The sequence below is a fragment of the Peromyscus eremicus genome, chromosome 23 (genome assembly GCF_949786415.1).
Source record: "Peromyscus eremicus chromosome 23, PerEre_H2_v1, whole genome shotgun sequence".
Classification (NCBI taxonomy): Eukaryota; Metazoa; Chordata; class Mammalia; order Rodentia; family Cricetidae; genus Peromyscus; species Peromyscus eremicus.
Genome location: NC_081438.1, coordinates 33,647,154 through 33,664,166, shown reverse-complemented (window position 1 = coordinate 33,664,166; position 17,013 = coordinate 33,647,154). Strand labels below are relative to the sequence as shown.

Below are 17,013 nucleotides of genomic sequence, written 5' to 3'. Positions count from 1 at the left end.
AGCAGCAGTTCAGCTGAGATCCATTCAGATGAGGACTCAGAGGCTCCCAGTTTGAGGAAAGAAGATCAGCTGAGAAGTTGGTGAGGTGAGGTAGCTGTGGCTTGTTCTATCTCTCTGGTCTTTCAGAATTTACCTTAACAGCTGGCACTGAGGTTTTTTTTTTTTTTTTTTTATTACTAAGACCGTTTAAAATTCGTGTTACATGTGTGTGTTTATGTGTACGGTGTGCATGAAGGAGCTCACAGAGGCCAGAAAAAAGTGTCAGCTCTCTAGTCCTGTCAAACACGGGTGCTGGGAACTGAACTCCAGTCTTCTGCAAGAGCAATAAGCACTCTTAATTACTGAGCCACACTCTAGCCTCTGGACTTTGGTTTTTGAATCGGGAAGATAATCATGTTTGATTGGCTTACTCCTAATTTAGAACTGACCCTCATTGTCGTAAGCTATCCTTAGGAAAATACCTTCTTTGTATCTTTCCACTCACTTTTCTGTTCAGCCTTTACATATTGATGTTGTTTAGTCTATCCCTTTTCTTAACCACTTCTTTTCCTTGTATATCTCACTCTAGTAACACCTTTGGGCGTTGATCCTTTTTTTTTTTTTTAAATGTTATGAATTGCTGCAAGAAATGTTTGCAGTGAAACTTGAAATAAACTCAAGTGTGTGAATAGTTGATACGGTTGGCTATGCAAATAAAATATGCAAAAAACAAAGAGCTGAAACCCAGGGCTGGCAAGATGACTCGGTGAGTAAAAGGCCTGGTCCATCAAACCTGACAACTTGAGTTTCATCCCCAGAACCCACATGCTGGAAGGAGAGACCTGCCTGCCAGTTTTCCGCTGACCCCCCCACCCCAAACTTGCTGCCATGCACATACTAAAATAAGTTTTTGTTTGCTTGTTTACTTTTCATGACAGGATTTCATTGCATAGCCCTGGCTGTCCTGGATCTAGCTCTGTAGATCAGGCTAGCCTCAGTCTCACAGAGATCCACCTATCTTTGCTTCTGCAGTGCTGGGATTAAAGGTGTATGCTGCCACCACCCGGCTGTTTTACATATTTTATAGCCTCTCCAATTTACACAATCTAATTAAAAAATGGGAACTGAACTGTTGTAGGTGGCTCAGTTTCATTTCATTAGCTGTGTTAAAATACCCTGAGAGAGGCAACCTGAGAGAGAAAGGTTTATTTGGCTCAAGATTCCAGGTTGTGATCCATAATCCTGGGGAAGTCAAGGCAACAGAAATGTTAAGCCGCTGGTCATATGACATCCACAGTCGAGAGCAAAGAGCACTGACTTAATGCATGCTTGCTAGTGCTCAGCTTGCTTTCTCCACTCTTACATAACGTAGGATCTCTGTCCCAAGGAATGAGGCTGCCCATCGTGGACAGGTCTTCCCACTTCAGTTAACATAATAAAGACATGCCCCCCAGGCCAGCCTAATTAGACAATCCCTTATTGCTCCTCCCTTTCCCAGATGGTTCTAGATTATCTCAAGTTGATAGTTAACTGTTACATTAGAGTTTTGTTTTTGCTTTTGTTTCCCAAGACAGCACATTTGCAATACGGTTTGTAACCAGGCTCTGTAACATGAAGATATATAATGTTCGTGGTTAACTGTACCAGTTGCTTGGGAAAAGCTTGTTCTCCCTGTGCCTTTTATTTCTCTCCTAATTCTGATCATGCCATTGCAGGGCCTACTGTCATTCAAGGATGTGGCTGTGGCCTTCACCCAGGAGGAGTGGCAGCAGCTGGGCTCTGAGGAGAAGACAACATACAGGGATGTGATGCTGGAGAACTACAGCAACCTCGTCTCCGTGGGTGAGGACCAGCTGCTTTCTAGATATTATGAATTCAATGATTTGTCTTTAGTGTAAAGGAACAAATGCTCCCAAGTCCTTCTGGTAGACACGAAGTCTGTCTTTAGTGCTCTGTTGAAAGAGTCCACTTTTTTTTTCCCTTATGGTACTGGATATTGAACCCAGAGCTCCTACATGTTAGGCAAGTGCTCTCTCTCTTAGCTACATCCCTACATACAAAAGATTCTGTTTTTAATTGGTAAAAAAAAAAAAAAAAAGGGAGGAGTGTTATGTAACTTGTGGCACAGCTTCCTGTACTGTAGCAGGAATCTTAAATGGTCTTATTCGTAAGAACAAACCTGGAGCCAGGTACTGGGGTGAACGCTGGAAGATCAGAGAAGCAGAACAAGCCACAGCTACCTCACCTCGCCAGTTCCTCAGCTGATCCTGTTTCCTCAGACTGGAAGCCTCTTGAGTTCTCATCTGAATGGGTCTCAGCTGAACCGCTACTCAAAAGCCTAAAAGCTTAACCAGCGCAGTTCCTCGTTTTCACGCCTTATATACCTTTCTGCTTTCTGGGATTAAAGGCGTGAGGCACCATGCCTGGCTGTTTCCAGTGTGACTTTAAACTCACAGAGATCCGGATGGATCTCTGCCTCCCAAGTGATAGGATTAAAGGCGTGTGTGCCACCATTTTCTGGCCTCTATATCTAGTGGCTGTTCTGTTCTCTGACCCCAGATAAGTTTATTAGGGTGCACAATATTTTGGGGAATACAATATCACCACACTGTACTATTGGTGAAATTATTAAGGCCACTCCACGTAGTTAAAAGGGAGGTTTATTTTGTGAGGTAACTTACAAGTGAATGGATAGTTTACAGAGTCTGGGAAAGGCGTGGCGCAGTCTGGTGGTGTTCTCTGGAGAACTCTGCTTGGTCTACCTCCAGTGTCCAGGGTCCAGGAACCAAGAGAGCCGGTGCATCCGAATCTCGGGTCTTCAGGGTCCTCTCTTGGCCCTGCCTTGTAGGTGTGACAGTTACCAAAGCCTCAATGGAGGTTGGAACTTCCAGATCAAAGCTGGAATGGCTACCCACTACACTGTACCACAGTGATTCTGCAGCCAAACAATTAGTCCCAACCTTTCCCCTTTTCTTGTTAACAGGGTATGATGTTACCAAGCCAAATGTGATTATTAAGTTGGAGCAGGGAGAAGAACCATGGTTGGTAGAGGGTGACCGCCATGCTCAGAGTCATTTGAGTAAGTGAATAGAGGGTGAGATTTTAAAAAGTGGTCATTCTAATTAACATTGTTGGAGAAGCTTTTGAAACTTGATGCTTTATAGCAGGTGAAATCCGGAAATATGGGGATTTATTTGTATTTGAAATTAAGAAAAAGAAATACGATGGGGGCCATAACTGGTGTGGGCAAATTTAAGTTTTGACATTAAAAGGAAATTAAAGGTTGAATGTAGTAAGCATTTACTTTGTGTCACAAACTCTTCAAGCCCTGGTTGTGGGATTATCTTTAAGTGGGAGGAAAATGGAACTTTCAGAATGATTTTACATTATGTGCTGGATAGAAAGGCAAAGATTTCATTGGGCATAGTGGCTCAGGTTCGTAGTCTCAGAACTCCAGGAAATTCAGAAGAATTGCTGAAAGTTTAAGGCCAGCCTTAAATTTTTCAAACAAAAACGAAAACAAAAGCAAAGATTTCAGAAGTGTCTAAGGCGTAATCTCCTGTGTGGTGATGTATTGCCGTTTGATATGAATGAGAATCTATTTCTCCCAAACATAGGCCATGTTAGATCATTTCTTTCTCAGATATGCCCCCAAATTATTTCCCCTGCTTCCCCTTGCTGTGAGTCCTCCCACTTCTGTTTAAGTGTAACATCCTTTGAGTAACTGTGTTTTCTGCTCCTCACTTCTTAGGTCATTTTCATTTGTTCTGTCAAAGTTGTAAAGACAATATTTGTAAAGTAACTAAGGTGCTTGTTTTCAGTGTAAATTTACTCTCTTCCCACTTCTTATCCCCCCTACATGTATTACATATTATAAATCAAAGGAAAAGGAGACTTATGCACTCATAATAATTTTTACTCATAAATTGTCCACAGATATGACATTTAGGTACCACCCCCTCTGTAGCTTGTTTATTCATGTTGATAACATTTGTTCAATCTTACTCCTTTTCAGAAATCAGTAAAGTTGAGGACACCATAGAGAAAACACAAGAAAATGAAGACAAACATATGAGGCAAGCTGATGATCTCAATAGCCAAAGACCAGAGAAGGGGGATGCGTTTGATACAACTTATAACCTAGAACCACACCTCATTTCTTCAAGCACAGCAGCTCACAGTTGTGTCTCCTGTGGGAAGACTTTGGAATCTATTTCAGAATTAATTAGTAGTGATGGAAGGTATGCAGTAGAGAAGCCCAACAAGTGTATTGATTGTGGGGAAACATACAGAGAGAAAGCGGATGACTTTAATCAAAATGGGGATACTTCTTCTCAACATGATGAAAGTATTCTGCAGAAAATTACCATTTTGGAGAAACCCTTTGATTATGGGTGCATGGAAGCCTTAGACAGTGAAACTGTTTTCTTGGCTCATGAGAGAGCTTATATGGGGGAGAAGCCCTATGAATGGGATGATTCTGGACCAGACTTCATTCAGATGTCAGATTTCAATGCATACCAGAGATCACAAATGGAAATGAAGCCCTTCGAATGTACGCAGTGTGGGAAATCCTTTTGTAAAAAGTCCAAATTCATCATACATCAGAGAGCTCATACAGGAGAGAAACCATATGCATGTAATGTGTGCGGAAAGTCCTTTAGTCAAAAGGGAACCCTCACTGTACATCGGAGATCACACTTAGAGGAAAAACCTTATAAGTGTAATGAATGTGGGAAAACCTTCTGTCAGAAGTTACATCTCACACAACATCTGAGAACTCATTCAGGAGAAAAGCCCTATGAATGTAGTGAGTGTGGGAAAACGTTCTGCCAAAAGACACACCTCACTTTACACCAGAGAAATCATTCTGGGGAGAGGCCCTATCCATGTAACGAATGTGGGAAATCCTTCTCCCGAAAGTCTGCCCTCAATGACCATCAGAGAACACACACAGGAGAGAAGCTTTATAAGTGTAATGAGTGTGGTAAATCCTACTACCGAAAGTCCACTCTAATTACACACCAGAGAACACACACGGGGGAGAAGCCCTATCAGTGTAGTGAGTGTGGGAAGTTCTTTTCTCGAGTATCATATCTCACCATACACTATAGGAGCCATTTAGAAGAAAAACCATATGAGTGTACAGAATGTGGGAAAACCTTCAATCTAAACTCAGCTTTCATTAGGCATCGGAAGGTACATACAGAAGAGAGAGTACATGAGTGTAGTGAATGTGGGAAGTTCTCCCAGCTGCAATATCTTCCTGATCACACAAATGACTTAGGAGAGAAACACTATGAATGTAATGAGTGTGGGAAAACCTTCCTTGAAAATTCAGCCTTCAATGGACACCAGCCCATTCCAGAAGGTGAAAAAATTTATGAATGTAATATATGTGGAAAGTCATTCTCTGATTTGTCGTACTATACTGTACATTACAGAGGTCATTCAGAAGAGAAACCCTTTGGCTGTAATGAATGTGGGAAAACCTTCTCTCATAATTCATCCCTCTTTAGACATCAAAGAGTACACACAGGTGAAAAGCCGTATGAATGTTACGAATGTGGAAAATTCTTCTCTCAGAAGTCATATCTCACTATTCATCACCGGATCCATTCAGGAGAGAAGCCCTATGAATGTAGCAAGTGTGGGAAAGTCTTCTCTCGGATGTCAAATCTCACTGTACACTATAGAAGCCATTCAGGAGAGAAACCTTATGAATGTAATGAATGTGGAAAAGTCTTTTCTCAGAAGTCATACCTCACTGTACATTACCGGACTCATTCAGGAGAGAAACCTTATCAATGTAATGAATGTGGGAAAAAATTCCATCACAGATCAGCCTTCAATAGCCATCAGAGAATTCATAAAAGAGGGAATATAAATGTACTCAATGTGGAAAATCTCTGACATCTCAATTCAAAAAACCAAACATTTGGTTATAATGAACATTGGAAGTTCAATAGGGAGTCAAGGGTGGATTTTCCCCCCAATTTTTATATTTGTGGTGCTGGGAATTGAATAAAGGGCCTTTTGCATGCTATAGATGCTCTACACGGAGCTGCACCCCAGTGATTCATAAGTAGAGCATCCGTGAGCTTTGAGAAGTCCTAAAACAAAATCTACTTTAACCTGAATTTTCAGAGAAGAGTCTGTAGAAGTTCAGCAAGAAGCAAACCATGACCATGTAACTCACGGGACACTAGATAATTTTTACAGGAGTGAAACTTTCAAAGTATTTAATATTTATTTTTGATTTAAATTGTATTTACATATCAGGGAGTCTTCCTAAGAAATGTCATTAAGGTGACTATGTAACACACTTTGGAAACAAGCTAAAAGCCATATTTGTAATGTAAAAGCAGGTGTTTATAGAAAATATGCAAGAAGTTATCTGTTCTGAATAAACTTATAAAAGGAATTTATAAAGTTGAGAGTTGATCATAAGTGTGACTAAATATGTGGCATCTGATGTTTTAGAAATGCAATTTAATCTGTGAAATTTTTTTGTAACTGTGGCTTTGAATAATTTGTGAAAACGTGGTATTATTAGAATGACCAAGTGTTACAATGGGATATATTGGTGAAATATGTTATAAAATAGGAAAGTACATAATTTTTCTATTTAGAATTTACAAGCAGATTTTTTTTATGTTAATGCTTACCAGTAGAGTGGTTTTGTAAAAATTTTTCAACTGGAATTGAGCAAAATTTTTTAAAAATACTATTTTGATAAACTTTACTGTCTTAGTGTTGTATTGCTATGAAGACACCATGACCAGCCAAATCTTTTAATTTTTTTTATTAATTAAATTTATTCATTTATTTTACATCCCAACTGCAGTTTCCCCTTGCTCCTCTCCTTCCCTTCCCTTCCCTCCCCTCCCCTCCCCTCTTTACCTCCCTCCCCAATCCAGGACCATGACAATTCTTATAAAGGAAAACATTTAATTGGGGCTGCGTTCAGTTCGGGGTTTTAGTCTTGTCATTGTGGGAAGCATGGTGGCACGCAGGCAGACGAGGTGCCAGCGAAGTATCTAAGGGTTCTACATCTGTTTTTGCAGGCAGCAGGAACAGAGACTCTGAGCCTGGCTTTAAAGTTTGAAACCGCAAAGCCCACCCCCCGTGACACACTTCCTCCAGCAAGGCCACACCTACCCCAAACAAGTGCTGCTTGTTAATGACCAAGATTCAAATAAATGAGCCTGTGGGGGCCATTCCTATTCAAACCACCACATGCAAACATAATTTGGGGTTGCTTATGTCCATTTAACTAAAAGAGTGTTAACATTGTATAAATATGGTGTCATTTTTGTTTATTGTCCTCTATTCCCAGGGCTTTAGAAGAAAGTATGCTTCTAGCAAACATTTTCTGGTTGGTACTTTTTGGCATTATTCTTTGCCAAAAGAGTTTGGCTACCTACTGTTTCTCCATGGGAGAGTCAAGAGCAAGCAGTTTAAATCAATAATCATGATTTTCTTCTGGTTGCCAGTGCAGTAGCCTCTCATTGCCCACAATAGATCTGCCCCAAGACCTCTAGTCAATACTTGAAGCAAGCTAGTCCCAAGCTATAAGTACTGTGGTTCTGCATTACTTTAATGTGGTCACTAAGATATCTGCTTAGTGATGGGCAGGTAGTGAATACAATGTGGAATCACTGGACAGGAGGATGATTGACACCCCAGTGAGATTTCTTCACTCCATAAAATGATGTGCAATTTAGACCTTAGGGGATTGAGGGCTGAAGATATACTTCAGTAGAAAGGCACTTGCCTGTTGTGAATGAGGCCCTGTGTTCGATTCCCAGTACTGTCCACCCCCGAATATTGTAATTTGTTTCCACTTAGTATATTTGGGCTGTGTTTGACAGATACATAAGACTACAGAAAGTGCTAGGTGGTGGTGGCGCATGCCTTTAATCCCAGCACTTGGGAAGCATAGGCAGGCAGATCTCTGTGAGTTCAAGGCCAGCCTGGGCTACAGAGTGAGTTTCAGGAAAAGCTCCAAAGCTACACAGAGAAACCCTATCTTGAAAAACAAACAAGCAAAAAACTCCCAAAACAACAACAACAACAAAAAACAACAAAAAAGACTTTATATGACTTGAACCCGGACAAACCAAGTGGAGATACTTGTTCTGTAAATGTTGATCAGACCCTCCCTATTCCAAGAATAGAGATGGTTGAATATTCCCAAAGCTAACAGTCACATGAAGAAAATTAAAGTGAAAAAAATGTTTATCATCTTAGCAAACCATGGGGAAGAACCTCTTTAATTAGACAAAGGATGACTTCAGCTACAAGCACCATTCAGAACACTGCACTATTGACAGTTTCTCCTCAGATAAAATAGGGTCTACTATCAGTAATCTTTTTTTTCTTTTTGAAAAGAAAAGTTTAAATTTTATTAAGTCCATTTTGCTTTTCAAATGGCCACTGCATTTAATAAAAAGAAACATGTTTTTTTTTTTTTTAAATTTTTATTTTGCAATACAATTCCAGGTTGATCTCAGTCTGCGGGCAAGGCTTTGCCCTGGAGAAGATGGGAATGGGGGGCGGGCTGGGGGGAAGGTGAGGGGGGCGAGAGGGGGGAGAACAAGGGAATCCGTGGCTGATATGTAGAACTGAATTCTATCAGTAATCTTAATGCACCATTGTACAGAAGGACATGGCCAGAGTAAACAAAGAGGGAAAGAAAACAAGAAAGGAGTAAAAATCAGTAAAGGAGTAGACTTTTATCTGCCATGACCTTGCCCATAGCACATTCCAGGGGATATTCAGATATATGAGCTATAGATAGTGAGGAAATTAAACAAGGTCCTTGCGTCAAAGGTCATTTTATAACCCTGGGGTTAAAAAAAAAAAAACAAAACCAAAAAGCATAGATTATTTTGAGAGCGATATTATTTACAAAAATCCTCAAGTTTGCATAAGGAAAAATACATTTTCAAGAATTTTGTCTATACAACAACAAAATTATGTAGAATTTTTTTTTTTACCATACAGTAGAAAATCTTGTGGTTTTTAGGAGATGCAAGCTCAAAGGGATGTCATTTTCCCCTAAGCCCACAAGTAGTGGAATCTCAAAATCTAGTTATTTAATGGAAATGGACAAACTGAATTTAAAGTGTATATGAACAGTAAACAGGTTAATAATTACCAAAACTCACTTGTAAAACTGCTGAGTGTGGAGGCTGGTGAGTTGGCTCAGCAGTTACAAGTGTGTTTTGTTCTTGCAGAGGACCTGAGCTTGGTTCCCAACACGCACATGGGGCAGCTTACAACCACCTGTAACTCCAACTCCAGGGGATGCAACATGCTCTTCTCAACTTCCTGGGCTCCTGCAGTTGTGTACACATACACACATAATACACATAATTAAAAATTAAAAAAAAATGTTGAATGTGGTCACTTAAACCTTCAATCCCGGCACTCAGGATGCAGAAGTAGCAGTAAGTACCATGACTTCAAGACTTGGGTGACGAGATGTGAGACCCTGCATCAAAACAGAATAAAACAATTTCTATTTATCAATGGCGAGACCTGTTAGAAAGCCACAGAAATTATGGCATAAAAGTAAGTTGACCATGAGAATAGAATAATACACAGGTTCCCGAAATGTGGGTCACCTGACTTAACAAGTGGCACTCAAGTAGGGGGAAAAGATGTCACTTCCATTTAATGCTTTCTCAGTTGTACTGTATAATAGAACAAAAACCAGGAAAACCAAATTAAGACAGTTGGTTTGTGAAATGTAAATAACAATTTATGAAAACAGAAGGGACATTTGTGGTGACCATTCTTAGTGATCCCAGCACGTGAGGGCAGAGGCAAGTGGAGATCACTTTGATCCACATAGCAAGTCCCAGGCCAGCCAGGACTACATGATGAGACCTTGCCTCAGAAAAATTAGGAGATTTTGTATTTTTCAATGTTCTAAGCAAGATTGAAAAGACATTTAAAGCAAAAAGTTTAATTTGGGTTATACTAAAGGAAGTGGGGGCTGGGGGCTGGAGTGGTTGTTGCTCATTCCTGAAGAGTACTTAATGCTCTTGAAGGGCACCTGATTTGGGCATTCACAACCGCCTGTAGCTCCAGTTCCAGACCTAACACCTCTGGTCTCTGCACTCACCTGCACATACACAGAGATACATTTTTTTTTCTGGAATATATAAAGAACACCTCCAAATCAACAAGAGGAGAACATGAGTAAAAGACATGGCCATCCACATCACTAAAGGAAAAAAATGCCTATGTAGCAATATATATGTGACAAGATGTTTTAGCTTATTAATAATCAAGGGGATATAGGTTAAAAACACAACCACCAAACTGTGAGATGGCTGCATAAGTCCTATGACCCAAACCTATGGTGGAAGGAAGAAAACCAACTCCTGAAAAGTCCCCCTCTGAACTGCATACATTGTAGGGTACATGCATGCCCACACTCACACATCATACACAGTAACTTTTAAAACCTGTTCACTGATATATTAAAATGGAAGGCACAAAAAGCATCAGGTATTTGCAAGAATGTATCCAATAGGAACATTTAAAAAAGATACTTATTTTAATGTGTGTGTTTGTGTGTGTGTATGTATGTGTGTGTGTGTGTGTGTGTGTGTGTGTGTGTGTGTGTACATGTGCCACATGTGTGCAGGTGCCTTTAGAGGCCAGAAAAGGGTTTTGAATCCCCTGGAACTGGAATTTCAGGCAGTTGTGAGTCTCCACACGTAAGTGCTAAGAACCAAACTCCATTCTTGTCCAAATGTTATCAATTACCTAGCTAGCCCTCAGCCCTGTAACAGGAACTTATGCATTAGTGGACAACACACTTTGAAAAACTGATATTTTTAGTTAAGCATGAATATACCCTTTTACTCAACCAGGCAGAAACACACACACATACACAGAGCATATGCAGAGGCACATACTAATGCACTAGAGATAGACATAATGTGAAACTTCAAAAAATCCCAGAACTCTCAAGGCTCACCTATGTAATAGAAGGGGTGTACTTCCACTGTGGAATCCTGTTGGACAGTGGGAGGGGATGGTATTGAAGTCTGATGAGTCACATAAATGAGTAATGAAGCCCAGACACAGGTAGGCACATGGTGTGATTCTATGTGAAGGATAAACACAAGAGAAACATCCACATGGTCAATCAGCACACCATTTACTTTTAGCTGAGGCTTGCAGAGGTTACATATCTGGTTCCTGCCATTGCCTGCTTGTGCATCTGGTGCTGAATTCCCCGGTGTGTTCTACAGTATGTATTTCTGTGCATGGGTGTGACCCTTTGATGGAGGACTTTCCCAACTGGGCTGGGCGGTGGTGGCACACGCCGTTGATCCCACACTCAGGAGGCAGAGGCAGGCGGATCTCTGTGAGTTCGAGGCCAGCCTGGTCTACAGAGCGAGATCCAGGACAAGCACCAAAACTACACAGAGAAACCTTGTCTCAAAAAAAAAAAAAATCCCAACTGGCTAGCACTTGTTAACATGCTCCTTGTCCTACTTTTCTGGTGTCTAGCAATACACTGTGTATCAGAGTGTCTAGTTTTCATAACTCCGTGCAGGACACTTTCTTTATAGTCATGTTAGCTTTGGTGGCATCTATTGTGATTTCTTGCACCATGTCCTTGAGGCTTACCATTATGTTATTATTTTGAATAAAATATTTGAAAACGTCTAAGAGCCAGTACATCTTTCCTCACCCCACATTTTTAGATATACAAACGTGTTTGGTACTTTTTTTTCAGACAGGGTCTCACTATGAAGCCCTGGCTGTCTTGGAATCCACTATGGAGACCAGGCTGACCTCAAACTCACAGAGATCCACCTGCCTCTGCTTCACAAGTGCTGGGATTAAAGGTGTGTGACATCACACCAGCTCATATATATTATTATACTTATTTTGTATATATATAAAATAAGTGTGTGTGTGTATGTGTGTGTCTGTGTGTCAATCACTTTTCATATTTCCACACTTTGAAAACTTCATGTTCCTAATTTTAAGATTTACATTCCTTTGGGGTAATAAAATGTACTTGATTTGATGAATAATCATATTTAAGGAATTTTCAGGAGGTCTGCAAGATGGTTCAGCCAGTAAAGGCTCCAGCTGCCCAACCTGACAACCTGGCACTCCTCACATGGTGGAAGGAGATAACCAACTTCTGCAAGCTGTCTTCTGACCTCCAAACTCATGCCATGACACATGCATACCCCCATACATACATACATACATACATACATACATACACACATACACACACACACACACACACACACACACACACACACACACACACACTAAATTAAAATGTATCTAAACGGTTCTCAGGCAACCAGTATGGTCCCACATCTGCCTATAATCCCAGCATTGAAGTGGGTGGAGACAGGAGGATGGCTGGAGCTTGCTGGCTGCCAGTTCGGCCGAAAAGCATGAGCTCCAGGTTCAGGGAGAGATCCTGCCCAAAGGAACAGGTGGAAAGTGATAGAGAAGGATATCTGAATCCGTCCTCTGGCCACTTCATGAACACAGAAGACGGAAGGAGGATGGAAAGGAAAAGGGTCCACGGGCCACTAGAGTTCTGGCAGTGGTGCTGATGGGGCCTGGCCTGCAAAGGATCAACCCGCAAAGCCAAGCTCATATCCAGGACTGTGCTCAGCAAAGAGCTGAGCAGCCCTGCCAAGGCGTATTTCTCAGAGGGAGGGTGTGGCTAAATTTTAAGGGCACGGCCATTGTATAAGTGAGCAGTTCTGGGTGGGTGGGCATGGCTTGTGTCGAAGGGTATGGTGTGGTCAGAGTGGGCCGCTCAGTTCAAGTATAAGGGGCGTGGCTCTGGGTGAGGGGCGTGGCCAGGACTTGCGAGCTGGCTCGAGGAGACCAGTAGTTCCAGAACCACTCTGGGACACAACTGTCTGCACTTGACAGTTCTTGGAGCGCTGGAGACCGTTGACCAGGCTGAGGACTGACACAGGGCACTTCGGAAGTGAGAAGGCGGGCCTTCCAGGACCAGAGATGGGTGGGCTTGGCGTGCATAAGAGGGAGGGAATAGAGGACGGCTGGGCAGGGAGGGCCTCTGACAGATAAACCCATCCTTTTGCAGCGCCCTGTCCCGGAGTCATGTGGCCACCACTGGTGTTGCTGTTTCTGCTGCTTCCTGCTGCCTATGGCGCCCCTCACCCGGCTGCCGACCTCCAGGAAAGCTTTCCAAGCGTACTCGAAGGTTTCCACCGCCCTGTAGTGGGTTGGTGGGTGTGGGAAGAGAGGAATTTGGGGGCCTGCAGAAGGGAAAGAGTCAGTGGTAGGCAGAGACAGATACAGGGACAGAATAATGACGAGGATGCAGAGAACTGGGTGGGCGGTAGAAAGGAAGCCAGTTCGATGGGCATGGTCTAGTACTGGCTGCCCAACTGCACCCTTTTAACTCCCAGAAGATCCACTATGCTATGGGGACAGTTGATCTCCACTCCCATAGATCTCCTCCCTAGGCATGGCCACAGCACAGGGGCCTGGGCTGGGGAACTGTCCCCATTCCTTGACAGCACCACGAAGCTAAACTTTGTCACTATTCATCAGAAATCCAAACTGAAGGAGACCGAGCCATGTGGAGGGAAGACAACCCGTTTGCTGGCTCCCGCTGTCCTCCTGGCTCATGAGGTGGCTGCTGTGTGGTCCAAAGCTGGGGACGAGGACCTGTGGCCTCATGAGGGCCTACCAGGCGCAGGATTGGGGGCTCCCCACTTCTGCTCCCAAGACTTCTTGTCCCCTCCAGGGGCCCTTCAGCTGCTGGGGCTGGGGGTGAACACCAGTTTCCTAGCAGGGGCAGATGTGGACCTCACCAAACTCACCTGCAGCACCATTTAAAAATAAAAGTTATTTCTTCAAGCTTAATAGTGTTCTTTCCTTTTGAGATCAGCCCCCAGCTCCTGGCCAACCAGTTCCTCTCAACTTTGGACCTGACATTGCTCCAGTCCCTGACACTGGCATCACAAGGCCCATGCATGCATGTGGTCTTTGTTTTTCTACCACGGCAGCTGGTGATGAGCCCTCCCTTCCCACAGTGGGAGGCTCAGCTTTTCCCAGGACCTAGGAAGAGGGTGCTGAGTTACATAAAATAGGAAATTCTTGTGTTCTGGGGTTTTGAGACAGGACTTTGTGTGTGTACCCTAGGTTGGCCTGGAACTCTCAGTCCTCCTGCCTCAGCCATGTGAGTGTTGAGACTGCAGGTGTGCACCACCATGACAAAATCACAGATGGTCTCATAATAGATTGTCCTCTTTTTCTTAAAACAATTACAGTGTGTGTGTAACATTGAACCTAGGATCTCCTGCATGTTAGGCAGGTGCTCTACCACTGAGCCACACCCCAGCCTCTCACTGGGGGATTCTAGGCAGATACTCTACCACTAAGCCACACCCCAACATCTCACTGGGGGATTCCAGGTAGGTGCTCTACTACTGAGCCATACCCCAGCCCCTCACTGGGGGATTCTAGGCAGGTGCTCTACTACTGAGCCATACCCCAGCCCCTCACTGGGGGATTCTAGGCAGGTGCTCTATCGCTGAGCCACACCCTAGCCCCTCACTGGGGCATTCTAGGCAGGTGCCCTACCACTGAGCCACTCCCCAGGCCTCTCTTTAATTTTTGAGACAATTTCACTGAGTTGTTCAGTCTTGCCATAAATGTGTCATCCTTCTGCTTCAGCTTCCCGAGTAGCTGAGATTACAGGCCTGTACCACCAGGTTCAGCTGTTTTGAGATATTTGATAGAGGTTATGAAAAGTGGACTGGACTCCATGGTACAAGCACTGTCACTGATGTCATCCAGGCTGTAGATCAGGCTCCTCGTTCCAGCAGCTGATCCGTGAGGTCTTAGGGGTACTGGGCTAGCCACTGTCTGTAGCCTGAGTTCACCTCTCTGTGAGTTCCTGGGCCCAGATTCTGTCTGGATCTGAGAGGTCTCATACAGACAGGTGGATAAGGTGGTGATGGCATGGGGACAAACCTATAGAAAATCCTGGGTAGGCCATTTGTGGTATGGGCTATTTGTGTGGAAACAAATACATCTATAGGACACTCTCAACAGTTGCCAACTTGTATCTGTGAAGTCTGAGCTTTGTGGAGTGGGGAGTCTTTGAAGCTGTGTAAGAGGTTTCATCAGAACTCTACATCATTGGGACCTGTATCTAAGATAAAAAATACAGCAGGAGATTGCAGAAGAGGACACACAAGGACAGATGCCAGGAACCAGCCTCAAAACAAGCAGGTCGTTTTACTTTCATTTCCACTTGCTATGATAAAACACCTTGACAAGAGCAATTCAGAGGTGAAAAGTTTTTTTTTTTTAAGATTTATTTATTTATTATGTATACAGTGTTCTGTATGCATGTATGCATGCAGGCCAGAAGAGGGCATCAGATCTCATTACAGATGGTTCTGAGCCACCATGTGGTTGCTGGGAATTGAACTCAGGATCTCTGGAAGAACAGCTAGTGCTCTTAAACACTGAGCCATCTCTCCAGCCCCAATTTTTTTCTTTTTGGTTTTTTTGAGACAGGGTTTCTCCTGTAGTTTTTGAGCCTGTCCTGGATCTCACTCTGTAGACTAGGCTGGCCTCAAACTCACAGAGATCCACCTGCCTCTGCCTCCCAAGTGCTGGGATTAAAGACATGTGCCACCACGCTCAGAGAAAGGTTTTGGTTTTTCTCATAGTTCCCAGGTTACTGTGCATCATAGTAGGGAAGCCACTGTGTCAGGAGTTAAAGCAAAAGAACTGTGCTTTCCCAAGACCCAGTCGATATCTCAACTCTGCTTAGGAAACTGGTAAGAACAGTAGCTTCTCTTACATCCAATGCACTGTATTGCTGGGAACAGACGCCAGTGATATTTCCACTTTGTATGACAATGGGAGCCCAACAGTGACTTTGCTTTCCAGAAAAGAACTGCTGTTCACAGGACAAGAGACAGCTTGTGGTGAAACTAGTTTAGAAAGCGGAATTCAACCCCGAGTTTCCTTACAGGAAATACACTCTGTGTTTGAGAAAGAAGCACTCTTCTCTTTACTGTGTTTCCAAGGAAGCCAGAAGGAGGAGCTTGCTCAGAACCAAAGAACTGTGCTATTCTGAGATCCAGGCGATATCTCTTTCAACTCTGCTTAGAGACTGATAAGAACATTAGCTTCATTTATATCTAATGCACTGTACTTGCTGGGAACAGACGTCAGTGGTATTTCTACTCTGTATGTCAATAGGAGCCCTACTGTGATGTTGTTTACCAGAAAAGAACTGCTGTTCTTAGGACAAGAGACAGCATGTGGCTAAACTCAGTTTAGGAAGGGAAATTCAACACTGAATTCCTGTACAAGAAACAAACTCTGTATTTGAGGAAGAAGCACTCTTCTCCTTACTATGTTTCCAATGCAGCCAAAAGGGGGAGCTTGCTCAGAACTAAAGAACTGTGCTTTTCAAATACCTTGGTGATCTACTTAGAAAACTGAAGAAGAGTACCTTCTCTTTCATCCAATGCACTGCATTGCTGGGAACAGATGCCAGTGATACTTCCACTGTGTATGTCAATGGGAGCCCAACAGTGACTTTGCTTATTAGAAAAGCACTGCTGTTTGAAGAACAAGAGACAGCAGGTGATTAAACTCATTTTAGGTAGGGTAATTCAACACTGAGGTCCCTTAAGAGAAACACACTCTATGTTTGAGAAAGAAGCCCTCTTCTCTTTACTGTGTTTCCAAGGCAGCCAGAAGCGGAAGCTTGCTCAGAATAAAAGAACTGAGCTTTTCTGAGACCGAGGCGATATCTCTTTCAACTCGGCTTAGGAAACTGATAAGAACAGTAGCTTCTCTTACATCCAATGCACTGTACTTGCTGGGAACAGACACGAGTGTTACTCCAATGCATATGTCAATGGGAGCCCAACAGTGAACATGCTTACCAGAAAAGAACTGCTGTTTGTAGGACAAGACAGCATGTAGTCAAACTCAGTTTGGGAAGGGGAATTCAATACC

The 17,013-nt window shown here is 42.9% G+C and overlaps 1 protein-coding gene and 1 long non-coding RNA gene across 2 annotated transcripts; both read left to right on the top strand.

Moving 5' to 3' along the window:
• The first annotated feature begins 591 nt into the window (after window positions 1-591).
• On the top strand, window positions 592-6,724 carry Rbak (RB associated KRAB zinc finger). The gene is made up of 3 exons (XM_059249326.1): window positions 592-1,821; window positions 2,963-3,058; window positions 3,995-6,724. Exons 1-3 carry the CDS (start codon window positions 1,683-1,685, stop codon window positions 5,890-5,892), a joined length of 2,133 nt encoding a protein of 710 aa, XP_059105309.1. The 5' UTR covers window positions 592-1,682; the 3' UTR covers window positions 5,893-6,724.
• Window positions 6,725-12,847: 6,123 nt separating this feature from the next.
• Window positions 12,848-13,887, top strand: LOC131898214 (uncharacterized). Its single transcript, XR_009375874.1, has 3 exons — window positions 12,848-12,982; window positions 13,100-13,219; window positions 13,573-13,887. It is a non-coding gene; the product is annotated as an uncharacterized LOC131898214 (long non-coding RNA).
• The last annotated feature ends 3,126 nt before the right edge of the window (window positions 13,888-17,013 follow it).

Coding starts and splice junctions, on each gene's coding strand:
- Rbak (XM_059249326.1), top strand. CDS start 1,683: ATGCCATTGCAGGGCCTACTGTCATTCAAGGATGTGGCTGTGGCCTTC. Junction 1,822..2,962: donor CAGCAACCTCGTCTCCGTGG/GTGAGGACCAGC, acceptor TCTTGTTAACAG/GGTATGATGTTACCAAGCCA. Junction 3,059..3,994: donor CCATGCTCAGAGTCATTTGA/GTAAGTGAATAG, acceptor ACTCCTTTTCAG/AAATCAGTAAAGTTGAGGAC.